General features: G+C 29.4%; 1 protein-coding gene across 1 annotated transcript; it reads left to right on the forward strand.

The window, feature by feature from the left end:
- Window positions 1-1,496: 1,496 nt before the first annotated feature.
- On the forward strand, window positions 1,497-13,508 carry LOC113388413 (MAP kinase-activating death domain protein-like). Its single transcript, XM_026625793.1, has 10 exons — window positions 1,497-1,622; window positions 1,699-1,867; window positions 3,525-3,678; window positions 5,350-5,417; window positions 5,497-5,704; window positions 8,352-8,614; window positions 8,670-8,922; window positions 10,875-11,001; window positions 11,058-11,137; window positions 13,400-13,508. Exons 1-10 carry the CDS (start codon window positions 1,497-1,499, stop codon window positions 13,506-13,508), a joined length of 1,557 nt encoding a protein of 518 aa, XP_026481578.1.
- The last annotated feature ends 451 nt before the right edge of the window (window positions 13,509-13,959 follow it).

Here is a 13,959-nt window from a genome sequence, read left to right on the forward strand (position 1 = left end):
TAAATATAAATATAAATATAAATATAAATATAAATATAAATATATAAAAATAAATATAAATATAAACATAAATGTAACTAGTGGTGTATGGTACCGTGCCTTAAGGCAAATTGCTGGAACTTTCTGTACCGTAATGAAATATTCGAGAAATTTCAAACGTTTTCAAATATATTATTACAAATACTGAAACTTTCATTATTTTTGCTTTATCTTGTTATAACTGAGCAAATCTAATGTAAATCATAAATCATAAACCAATTTATCTTCAGAACATTAACAATCGTCATTTCATTTCGAATTCAATTTCAAAAAATAGTTAATTTCTTACAATATTTTACCAAAATTTTGTTATCTTACATAGATACATGAAAAAAATTCACTTACCTAAAAAATCCTGAAGGATCTTGTTTTCCTAATAAATTCCTTTTTGGACGTTGATGCCAAATCAAAAAATATAAAACAAAATTGTTATTAATTCCAAAATTCACAAAATTTTCTATAATGTTACCTGTAAATAAAATTGATTGATTGAGGAAATTGTTAATGTATAATTTGTAAATATATTCAAGAAAATATTGTATATATATATATATATATATATATATATATATATATTATTTAAATTTTTCACATTGGAAAATCATTTTGGAATTTTAAATTGCATCCAAAAATGCCTGTACAAAAAATACACGAATTATTTAAAATTTCTTTTCTATATTGCAATAATTATACAGTTCGAGCTGGATGTCATTGCATTGTGTATTTTTTGAAATGCTGATTAAATGCTCAAATTTTCAATAAAACTTGTCAAAACCCTTTAGTACATTTTTTTGAAAAAGGATCGATTAAAATCATTTCAAATCCGTAATAAAAAACCTGCTCTTTTAGCTCAATTTTCAAGAAAAAAAAACCCCGATCGTCATAATTCAACAAAGTCTTAATTATTAAAAACTCGGGGAAAATGTGTCAGTATTTTTGTAATTAAATCTAAAAATGATATTCACTGTTACGGTCCGAAAATTTAAATGAACTGAAATAATAAAAACTAACCACAACAACCAAAAAATTGTCACAGTTTCACCAAAGCTCCAGTTTGCACTTGAAAACTCATAATTTACTTGCAATACATTTTGTCTCATGTTTCTAATTCTTTTTACCTCGTTGAGTTCTGGGACATCCTGCATATATTAGTCTTTGTATTTTTGAAGTTTCATTTATTTTATTTAAACACCAAAAATTCATTGGCGAATAAAAATTATTAAAAAAAAACACACACACACAATGAACGAAACGTTCGATTTACTTGCAATCATTTTTTTCTCATTTTTCTTGACGTTGAGTTCTGGGGCACCCTGCATACATTTGTATTTTTATTGATTTTCAGCTAAAAATGTTTCACCAAACCCCAGACAAGCCCACAAAAGTGGCTGTCGAGCCAAATTTAAACATCAAAAATTCCTTGGCGAATAAAAATTATTAAAAAAAAAACTCACACAATGAACGAAACCCAAAAACAATCACTATGCCCCAGACTAATAGACTATTTGGCCATTGTTGGCTCAAGAAGTGGCCCAAGAACGGTGTCACGTGGGAGCAGGACTTTGGCTGGCCATCTTATGCAGGTAAAAAAAAAATAGAAATAGATTTATGAATTATTAAAATGTTGATTTGTTAATAATATTTTGATTTTTGTTTAAGCAACCTGAGTTATTGAGGAGGTATCCGTTACAAGATCATGAGGACTTTCCTTTGCCTTTGGATATGGTTTATTTTTGTCAACCAGAAGGATGTGTTTCTATGCCTTCGAAAAGGAATACCAAGTCGGAGATTACTAGTTTTGTTTTTGCTTTAACCGACAAAGACTCAGGTAAATTAGATAAGGAATCAGTTTTTTCTAATTTAAGTACCAAAGGCACTAGTTTTGCTTTATCTCTGCCTGGTAAATGCTCAAATAAATCTGGCAACCAACTAATTATTTCATTTAAGATATTTTATGCCTAAATACAAAGTATAAAGTTTCATTCTTAGTTCTATTTTTGTCTTGACCGGTTTTAGAAACCGGTTTTTGGAGAAAATTATGGAATTCAAAAACCGGCTTTTTAGTGAAAAAAGTCGGTTTTCACTGTATAAATGGAAAATGACAAATATAGCCAAATATAAAAGATAGATGAAAGCGTTTTGATTCTTGAAATCATATCGGTTCAATAGCATTTGATATCTTATCAGTCTGCAATGGTTCCCAGAAAGGTTTTGTATATATTAATTTAGATTTTTATACCGGTGTATATATTAATTTAAATCAGTGTGACTTCTTTTTGAAGAAGTAACTTCCTCTAGTCAAATTTAAAAAAATAAAAAACAAATAAAAAAGTAAAAAACTTAGTATGATTATATCAGGCTTTAAAAACAATTAAGCATAATTTGGTCGCAAGTATGAGAGCATTTTCTATTTCAGTAGCAATATGATAGACATTCTCAGTTTTTTGAAATCATATTTTATTAAACAAAAAAACAATTAGAGTGTTTAAAATTAATTAATTAAAATTGCTTGGAACAGACAATACCCGAGTTTAGCTTAATTGTTTTTAAAACTAAAATTGATTTTAACAAGTATGTATCAACATGTATCTAATATTTTTTTTTAATTTAATGAATGTTTTTTATTTAAAAATGCATTATTTTTATTTATTCCAAAAATTTTCTTTCACTATCATAAAAATATTTTCATTCTTATATGTGAAAATGATGCATGATTAACGAATAATTATTTTCAAAGTTATTTAATCAAGATAAACTATTATTTTTTATTTCTACTAATTAAAAATAAAATAATTTTGTTTACTATCCATAAAATTGAACAATAAATAAATTCAGTCAAATTCTGCTCTAAATTACACTAAATCTGCGGATAAATTATAGAATATTCGAGCAAATATTTATAAAATTCGAAAATTTGAAAACCGGTTTTCTGAAATGTCGGTTTTTGTATAAACCCTAGTCTTGACTTAGTTATAAATTAATTTTTACGTTTTGGTGTGTCCAGAGATAACTACTTAGTTTTTGATCTGATTGATGAAAAATCTGGCAAATAAATTAATACAGTACACGAAAACACTCGTCAGTAATTTTTCTTATTATAAAATAAATCTAGTAAAAACTAATTATTTCATATACCATTTATTAGATTGTCAAATATCTCCCATCCGCTTTTTTGCTCTTGGTTTACAATACAAAAAGGCGGAAGGGAGATATTTGACAACCTAATATAACAAAAACATGTCCTTTGTTTTAAGCAGAAGCTTTTAATCTTTAACCAGAAACTGATAAATTGAAGAAAAACTGTCTGCCTGTCTAAAAATCCAATTTTACTGGTTGTATTTTTGATACCAAGATTATTTTCACCTTGTCACATCTAATTTGTGCCAGACTGTAACTTGTATCATCAAAAAATCGTCAGAATTTACATTACAACTCATCATCACAAATTTGTGCCAAGTATCTTTAAATTGTGTTGGTTCTTGTAGGAAAAACACGTTATGGAGTATGTGTAAATTTCTATAGACAAGTAGAACGTGTAGAAACTAGACAACAATCTACAACTGGTGTAGAAACACAATCCAGTCAAAAAACTTCAAGAGCAACCTTACCAGAAAAAGTTACTGACTCTCCTACCTCAAGGTAAAGTATAACTAGTGGTGTATTGCATCGTGCCTTAAGGCAAATTGCTGGAACTTGGAAAAGTGATCCCGTATAGTCACAGTCTAAACGCATTTGCAAATAATTCCGTGCGACATTTTCACTTATACTGTGCTTAGCTTGGCGGCATTTTCACATTTTTCAATAGTTTATACACAAAATTGAAAAGGTTTTTTATAGTTATGAAAAAAACATCAAGAATTTGAAATTTATTAAAAAAGATCAAAATGATTTTGCAAAAAATTTGTGATTTTAAACATTTTCAAGAAAACAAATCCAAAATTTCAAAAAATTCAAATCTTCGATTTTTTCATAATTTTTGAAGAAAATCAAGATTTTAAAAAAGATCAAAATTTTTTAAACATTCATTTTTTACAAAAAATTCAGAATATTTCGAAATTTTCAAAAAAAAAAAATCGGATATTTTCAAAATATCCAAATTCTCAAAAAATAAAAAAAACTTTGCAAAAACTTTGCAAAAATTGATATAGCAAAAATGCTTTTACAAAAAAAAATCGTAATTTTAAAAATTTTCAAAAAAACAAAATTTTCAAAAAAATTCGAATTTTCCAAATTCTTCATTCAAAAAAATCAAATTTTTGAAACATTTAAAAAAAATAATTTCTTACAAAAATTTGAAAATATTTCGTTATTTTAATATAAAAAAAAATCAAATTTATTCAAAAATTTAAAAAAATAGATTTTTCTCAAAAATTTCGAACTTCTAAAAAATTTACCAAAATTTTGAAAAAAATTCTAAACTATCAGAAAAAATGAAAAAGTGCTCCTATATAGTCACAGTCTGAACGCATTTGCAAATAATTCTGTGCGACATTTTCACTTATACTGTGCTCAGCTTGGCGGCATTTTAACATTTTTCAATCGTTATAGTTTTCAATAGTCATAAACAGTCTGAACGCACTTGGATAAACATTTGTACCAGAGTGGCGCTTAGACTGTGCTTAGCCTGGGTAATTTTTTGAATTTTTAATCCAAAATTACAAAAATATTTTATGAAAAATAAAAAAGATATAATTTAATTAAATTTAAATAATAATTTTTAATCCTCAAAAGCAATTGTTTTGTCAATACAATCAGAAAGTTTTTTAGATCATTCAAATCGGACGCTTAGTTCACTCAAAAATTGTTATTTTTTGCACATTTGGCTCTGTATCTTCGAAAAGGCGCCACCTGTCTTTGTCAAAAACTAATCACGCCTTCTCCCAATCATTACAAATTCAATGTTTCTTAGATCATTCAAATCCGATACTCCGTTGACTCAAAAACTCGATTTCTGTTTTCTGCACTCTTTGCTCTTTATCTCCGTAACGGCTGTACGTGCCTTTATCAAAAACTAATCAGCACATCTCCGTATCAATACGGATCGAATGTTTTTAAAACTATTCAAATCGGTTGATCCGTGTGCCCGAAAACGTGGACGAAAAAATTTGGACATACAAAACACACACACATCCATTTAGTTTCTGAGGTATGCTAGTAAAATGTTCAGAAACCTTGAAAACGTCGAGAAATGTAAAAATTTTCATTTTAAAATTTCGGCCCATTACTATAACCCTACGGGAAGTTAATAAAGCTCTTATTTAAGTATAATGTGCTCAACTTGCAATTACCTCTAAATTTTTTTTTCCACAGAACCAAATTATCAGCCGCCGATTCTGACGAGAACGTTTCAAGAAAAAACTTGGCAGCATCTGAATTAGGTACAAAATAGCACTAATTTAAGCACTATTTAGTACTAAAAATATTTTTTTCCATTCAAGGTCATCAAACAAATTCCAGTGAACCAGAAAGTCGCAAAACAAGTCCTCGTCTCAATGAAAAAAAAAATAAAAACAACACGCATATCATCATTAACCTCTTTGTGCATCCTTAGTCACCATCCATTTTTTTCAAAATTTCGTGAAATTTTATTGCTGTTAAAAAATTTAATAGACGCTTGTGATACTACATACATTCCTAGAAGGAGCAGTTATCGACAAATTGGCAGGTAAGGATAAAAGACATATGTTTAAAGGTAAAAAAAGAGTGCCCGTAAGGATCACACGCGATTGAAGTAAAACTTATTTGCAAGTATATTGTAGCAAATTTAAGTTGAGTAAAAATAAATACATCATATAAAAATTTTGAATAATGGTTATTAGTAATATGGTAACACTCGTGATGCACACATTTATTAGTGTCCTGTCAACCATTATACACATTTATATAATGATAAAGTATGAATTATATATTTATGATTGCATTAAAAATATGTATAATATTTACAAACAATAATGTAATCAAAGTCGTACTTGAAATATGACATGATCGTTTTAAAGTAATTGCTGATTACTAAATTCTATAATATTCATTTACACAGTGGATTATGTTAAACAACGCCTAAACAAATATTGTTTTTGCAAATTAACTCATCCTGTAACAATTGTGTTTGAAGAACTTCATGTAATTAAAATTAACATACATTAATTTACTGTTTTTTTACTTTTTTGCTGACGATATAATCTCATTCCTTGAACAGCTGTAATATCTGTCTTGCCTAACAAATTGAAGCCATACTTTTATATTTGTTTTATTTATCAAGCCCTGCACATAGCTTGATCTATGAATCATTTGCTTTTTTATGTGAACGTTAATGCAATGATCATCATCAATATTACGAGGTAATAAATTAACCATATTATTAATGTCAACAGGCACATTTATAATTTGGCCAAACATTCCAAATTGTACATTTGCATGTCGCAATCGTCTAATTTGCATGAAACACAACCTAGGTGAAATTAACCTTTCAGATACAGTATCTAGTTTAGATAGATAATTTGGTATAGGTGGAAAAACAAACCCGTTAAACTTACACAAAGTGGGAATTTTACCCGAATTTAATATGTTTCGACAAGTTTGACATCCAACCTGATTATTTAAATCAATATTCAAAAAACATTATTAAGAATTTGTTTTTGAGCATCATTTGATATTTCTAAGTCACTTTGATGCCAAAGTCGATCACACACAAAACATACATAGCCAAAGCTATCATTTCATACGCAGCGCAGATTTTTCCTTTATTTCATTATCGATCAAATGCACTACAATTATTTATGGGGGACGGGATAAAATATTCTTCCGATCCTGACATTTTTATTAACTCACGAATTATACTGCTAACCCATGTCGCGCCTAAAGAAGTTTTACTTCAAAAAACGTTTAGAGACTACGAGCTAAATACAAAACTCAAGTGAAAGTCGACACATTTTGTTTTGTTTTTGACATATGATTTGACATTTGATGTATTTTTTGTTTTGCTCGCAGACTAGATCGAATAATTGCGATAGCTGCGCTTACTAGCGTCGTAGTCTTTAACTTCACGTTGGCGTTTTCATTGCATTTGTACGGATTTACACCCGTGTCGCGCCTAAAGAAGTTTTTGAAGTAAAACTTCTTTGGGCGCGACATGGGTGTAAAAACTTCTTTAGGCGCGCCATGGGTTAGGTTGGATAAAATAATCAGGTTGGATGTCAAACTTGTCGAAAAATATTAAATTCGGGTAAAATTCCCACTTTGTGTAAGTTTAACGGGTTTGTATTTCCACCTTATACCAAATTATTACCTGAACTAGATACTGTATCTGAAGGTTAATTTCACCTAGGTTGTGTTTTTGCAAATTAGACGATTGCGACATGCAAATGGACAATTTGGAATGTTTGGCCAAATTATAAATGTGCCTGTTGACATTAATAATATGGTTATTTATTACCTCGTAATATTGATGATGATCATTGCATAACGTTCACATAAAAAAGCAAATGATTCATAGATCAAGCTATGTGCAGGGCTTGATAAATAAAAAAATATAAAGTATGGCTTCAATTGTTAGGCAAGACGGATATTACAGCTGTTCAAGGAATGAGATTATATCGTCAGCGAAAAAGTAAAAAAATACAAGCAGATGAATGCGTGTTAATTTAATTACATGAAGTTCTTCAAACCAATTGTTACAGAATGAGTTAATTTGCAAAAACACTGTTTGTTTTGGCGTTGTTTAACATAATCCACTGTGTGAATGAATATTATAGAATTTATTAATCAGCAATTACTTCAAAACGATCATGTCATATTTCAAGTACGACTTTGATTACATTATTGTTTGTAAATATTATACATATTTTAATGTAATCATAAATATATAATTTATAATTAATCATTATATAAATGTGTATAATGATTGACGACACTAATAAATGTGTGCATCACGTGTGTTATCATATTACTAATAAACCTTATCCAAAATTTTTATATGATGTATTTATTTTTACTCAACTTAAATTTGCTACAATATAATTGCAAATAAGTTTTACTTCAATCGCGTGTGATCCTTACGCGCACTCTTTTTATGTAATATAGATGGCGACAGCTCGGTGAAACTGCTTATTATGTCGCTCTTAATAATACTTTGGTAGTAAATATGGCTGAACGTAATTTTTAGTGAATAATCCGATTTCAGTGTAATGTATTTTTTTCCTATATGTTCGAAATAAAAGCAGCGTTCATTTTTTTATACTCATGTCGCGCCTAAAGAAGTTTTACTTCAAAAACATATGTTTACCGGGATAATTGTTAATGGTGTCTTGTTTTAGGGAAACTGTTTGGACGCTTTTAACCGGTGCAAGACGTCCTGTGGAAACCCAAAATGCATCTTCAATAGTTTTAAACGACGCTCGTGAAATTGAGACATGGATTTTGAGGCTTTTGTCAGCACCAGTGCCTGTTCCTGGAATAACTCGTGTCGAATTGGAGATTTTATCACCAGAAACAAACGAACCGTTAATTTTTGCCTTACCGGATCACACGCGTTTTACTTTGGTAGACTTTCCATTACACTTACCTCTGGAACTACTAGGCAAGAAATAATTGATATATTTAATCTGATTTTTTTTTAATCCATATATTTTTAGGTGTGGACACTTGTCTGAAAGTTTTATCTCTGATTCTGTTAGAGCACAAAGTGTTAGTTCAATCAAGGGACTACAATGCATTATCAATGTCTGTGATGAGTTTTGTATCAATGATTTACCCATTAGAATATATGTTTCCGATAATACCTCTTCTGCCGCCTTGTATGAGCTGTGCAGAACAACTTTTGCTGGTTCCTACACCATTTATAATCGGGATTCCAGCTTCGTTTCTGCTTTATAAAAAACAATTTAGGTAAGTGGAAAATATTAGGGAATGCAATACCGGTATACCGGTATACCGAATTACCGGTAAACCGACCGATTTTTCGGACAGTATTTTTACCGATATTATCCCAAACATACCGGTATTTTCGGTACTTTTACATAAGCGCTATTTGATACATACACTAAAGTTTAAAATCTCGGAACAAATTTATCTTTAAATTCCATAATCGCATAAACAGCTATATCTTCAAATGATTCATAGGATAAACAAATGTCAAATATTATCTCAACTCGTCATTAACTGAATATTTATTGCTTTCCAAAGGGCTTCATTTCGTGTTACAATAAATAGAATTGGACTGATAGATAATGATGTTTGTTTCATCTTTTGTAAAAATGTTAACGGTTTTTTAAGTGATATTTGCGCCAAAATATTTTATATCATACAGATTACCCCTGCGTAATCCTTATTTTTTTCTAACTTTATACATAATAATTATGACAATTACTAAATATTTTTGCTTCTTCACCATTATAAAATATTATTTTTCGAAAACGTTTTGAAGTTTGAAAATACTATAGAAGCATCACATTGTTTTAAATAACAATACTTAACAATTATAGTAACTTATTATTTATCTCGACAAAGTATACGATCTTAAATTAGTGTAGAAAAATTATTTTTTAAATATTGGAGATTATGCTATTAACACATCGGATACAGACAATACAGTTCATTATAATAACGTTATAGGATATTTTATGAGTTTTTAGTTTTTCTTACTCATAAGTTTGTTTCTGGTGAAAAGTACTCAATATACTCGATAGTAATAATGAATTAATTAAATTGGATACTAGCTGTAAGTGGAATTCTGTCTTGAGGCAATTATGGCATCGTGCCTTAAGGCAAATTGCTGGAACTTCCCGTACCGTAACGAAATGTTCGAGGAATACTGAATGTTTTCAAATAGATTATTATAAATATTGTAACATTGTCTAATATTTATAAGAATTATATAAACCGAATTGCAGAGTTAAAAATTATTGTTAAGTATATTAGAATTATAGTCAGAATTAAAAATAAAATCTGAAATATTTTTGATATACAAAAACTAAAAAAAAAGTTGGAACAAAATTTTTTTCCAAAATCAATTATTTTGTTAAGACAAGCAGAAAGTTTTTTGAATCATTTAAATCGGACGCTTAGTTCTCTCAAAAACTGCCATTTTTTACATATTTAGCTCCGTATCTTTGAAATGGCTGGGCCTGCTTTGCCAAAAACTAATAAACACTTCTCCCAATCATTACTAATTGAATGTTTTTTAGATCATTCAAATCGGATACTCCATTCTCTCAAAAATTCGATTTCTATTTTCTGCACTCTTTGCTCCGTATCTCCGAAACGGCTGGACCTGCCTTTGCCAAAAACTAATCAGCTCTTTTCCCTATCAATAGGAATCGAATGTTTTTTGAACCATTTAAATCCGTTAATCCGTGCGCCCTAAAACGTGACTGGAAATTTGTATCCATACATACATACACACACACACATCCATTTTTTCTGAAGTATGCCAAAACGTTCAGAAACCTTCAAAACGTCGAGAAATGTAAAAATTTTCAATTCCGATTTTCGGCCCATTCCATTAAAATAACTTACCCTACGGGAAGTTAATAATTTTTGTAAATTATTATTTAAAAAAATAAACTTATTGTTTTATTTTATTGGTTTTATTGTTTAGTAGAATATAGTTGTAGTTGTACATACATTTTTTTATATTTGTACTAGTAACTTTCAATTTTGTTTACGTTTTTGTTTAAGATAATAAAAACACCGGTTTTTACCGGTATTCCGGTTTTAAAATGAAAATTTACCGAAAAACCGGTATTGAAATTTTCCATCGGTATTGCATTCCCGAAAAAAGATTGAAAAATAATGCATGTTTAGCACTTTGTTGTACAATAAACGAATTTTATTCTAAGGTTGCCTGATGATGTATGGTTGATAGATTTGGATTCAACAAAATTGACACCTCCACCAAGGTTTGCTAATGATTTGCCTCAATTACCAGAACCAGAGGCATCGATATTGAAGAATCATCTGAAACAAGTAAACTACCCTAAATTTTTATTTTTGTTTTGTTTGACCAACAATTTTTTTTGCAGGCTCTCAACAGTATGACAGTTACAGATAACTCGCTGTTTAGTAGAGACAATATGACTACATCGACTCCACACAAATTGAGGTACTGCACTTATGAAAGCTGAAAGGAAATGATAATTTCCTTGAATGAAGGAAATGATAATTTTCATGCCATTTTATAGGTATTTTCGAGAAAATTCGAAATACCAAATTTCAAATCTGTAGCTCATCATTTGTCCGAGATATCAGTGAAAATATGTGAAAGTGCCCCTTCTTTCAACTCTTGCAAAGCGACTTATATGGGTGTTCTTGTACCGGCAGCGCGTGTACTAGCTTAAGTTTTTACAACTTTTCTCCCAAAGTTTCACTTAGATTCAAATGAATTTTTGAATAACAGAAGAAAAATGTACACGCTTTCGAATGATGCTAATATAAAAGTAGTCCAAAAAGCAGCACTGATAGAAAATGGAAAATGAAAAATCATTTTCACTTTTCACGCACTAACAAATATTTTTTTCACATTATTTGTTAGGAACAACATAGACAAGATCAGTACAAATAGAATGACGTTAACAGTTTTTCGATATCTTTCATATTTCCGACAAAAAGTGAGTTTGAAAAAAGGTTTATTAAAAACCAAAATTTATTTATATCTTGTATATAAGTATATTTATTAGTCATAATGAAAATCCAAAGCGCCGAATAAAAATAATAATTATTATTATTGATTATTTTCATTCGCCGTATAAGCTTGTGACTAATATATTTTAATGTATGAAAAACTTAAAATTTCAATATTTTTCATATATTTACGTCGGCAATAAAAAGTATTTTAATATTAATTCATTACCTTTTTTTGATTTTTTGCATTGTTATTATATTTTATATAGTTATCATTAAATAAAAATCGATAAAAATATATGTCAGAATCATTCATAGCTATTCAACGCAAGCATATAAGTATTAAAAATATATTTAGTATTAAAAGTATATTACAAAAAATATATCTCTGTTGTTAAAATTATAATTATTATAGCTATCCATGGCTATCCAAATGACAACTATTATTTTTCAGAAAATAGTAAAAACAATTATAATTATTTATTCTATGTAACTACTTTACAATTCTGCATCATCCACAGTTTTCTCAATTTAATTCCCTTTCTATGTAAATATTAGGTTGTCAAATATCTCCCTTCCGCTTTTTTGCTATTGGTTTATAATACAAAAAGGCGGAAGGGAGATATTTGACAACCTATTTATTGTAATACTTGCAATTTTTCAATATCATGATAAAATTGTCACTAAAATGTAAAATTATTGCAATTTGAGTCAAGTTATAAATAGTGCACAGAAAAGAAAATATGATTTTTGCAAAACTAATATCGAATCAAAAAATAATATTGCTATTTACCATGGAAAACCACAATAATTATAATTGTGAAATTCTATGTGTAAACAAATTGCTCACAGAGATATATTTTTCAATATACTTTTAATATATGAAAAATAATGAAATCTTAAGTTTTTCATACATTGAAATATATTAGTCAGAACTTATACGGCGAATAAAAATAATCAAAGTCGTTCTTGCAAAGCGACTTTATATGGGTGTTTTTGTACCGGCAGCGCGCGTACTAGCTTAAGTTTTTCCAACTTATCTCCCAAAGTTCCATTTAGATTTAAATAAATTTTTGAATAATAGAAGCAAAATGTACAGGCTTTCGAATGATGCTAATATAAAAAAAGTCCAAAAAGCCGCACTGGTAGAAAATGAAAAATGAAAAATCATTTTCACTTTTTCACGCACTAAGAAATGATTTTTTCACATTATTTGTAATGAACAACATAGACAAGATCAGTACAAATAGAATGACGTTAACGGTTTTTCCATATCTCTCATATTTCCGACAAAAACTGAGTTTGAAAAAAGGGGCCATTTTCACATGTTTTCACTGATATATCGGCCAAATGATGAGCTACGGATTTGAAAAATGAAAAATCATTTCACCTTTTCACACACTAACAAATAATTGTTTTCACATTATTGTTATGAACAACATAGACAAGATCAGCATAAATAGAATAACATTAACAGTTTTTCTATATCTATCATATTTCCGACAAAAAGTGAGTTTGAAAAAAGGGGCCACTTTCACGAGTTTTTCCTAATGTCTCGGCCAAATGATGAGCTACGGATTTGAAATTTGGTATATCGAATTTCTCTCGAAAATACCTATAAATGGCATCAAAATAATTTAAATACCAGGGTGGGGCCAATTCTGTATGGAAACACGCCCATACCCTTCACTGTTAATGCCACACAAAATAAGTTTAATGTGTCATTTCTACTTTTTGCTTTTAGTGGAAATGCAAACTCCCAAAATTACCAAATAAACCAAATGCCCAGCAATGGACAAGTTAGACACGACAGAGACTTTGATGACAAAAAAATTCTCGGCGAAATTCAGTAATGCCTCCTGCACCAGAACACATGATATTTGGAACTGATGTAGATTCTGTAGATATCATGACCAGAGTTGCCATGGTAAGCAAAACTCATTTACGATCATGCCAAGACATTGTACTAATACAGTTTTTATTTTAGGTAAAATTCTTTAATTCCCCAAATCTCCTGGCTCATTTTCCGAGCACGCAAGAACCCTCAGACTTTACCCTCGTCCAGTGGTTGCTTTCCAAATAAACAGCTTTCTTCGATCCAGACCAACCTCATCACCTTTCCTCGACAAATTTGCTCGAACCCAAGCCATAGAATTTTGCTGCAGAATGGTCCTTGACTCCAAACAATGTGGCCTTTCAACGTGTACAAACAGGCGTATGCAACCTGAACAAATTGGCGATAAAGCCAAATGGTTTCCCAGAATTGGAACCAATACGTTTATTGTTTGGGATAATGGAAGTTCT

This window comes from Ctenocephalides felis, unplaced genomic scaffold (assembly GCF_003426905.1).
Source record: "Ctenocephalides felis isolate EL2017-DRISC unplaced genomic scaffold, ASM342690v1 CF-g0.4_SCAFFOLD_03572, whole genome shotgun sequence".
NCBI classification, from domain to species: domain Eukaryota; kingdom Metazoa; phylum Arthropoda; class Insecta; order Siphonaptera; family Pulicidae; genus Ctenocephalides; species Ctenocephalides felis.

Bases quoted from the DNA above. Each gene is read 5' to 3' on its own strand.
- LOC113388413 (XM_026625793.1), top strand. From the start codon at position 1,497: ATGAACGAAACCCAAAAACAATCACTATGCCCCAGACTAATAGACTAT. The intron at 8,615-8,669 runs GCAAGAAATAAT...ATATATTTTTAG, and splicing joins CTTACCTCTGGAACTACTAG to GTGTGGACACTTGTCTGAAA. The intron at 11,002-11,057 runs GTAAACTACCCT...TTTTTTTTGCAG, and splicing joins TGAAGAATCATCTGAAACAA to GCTCTCAACAGTATGACAGT.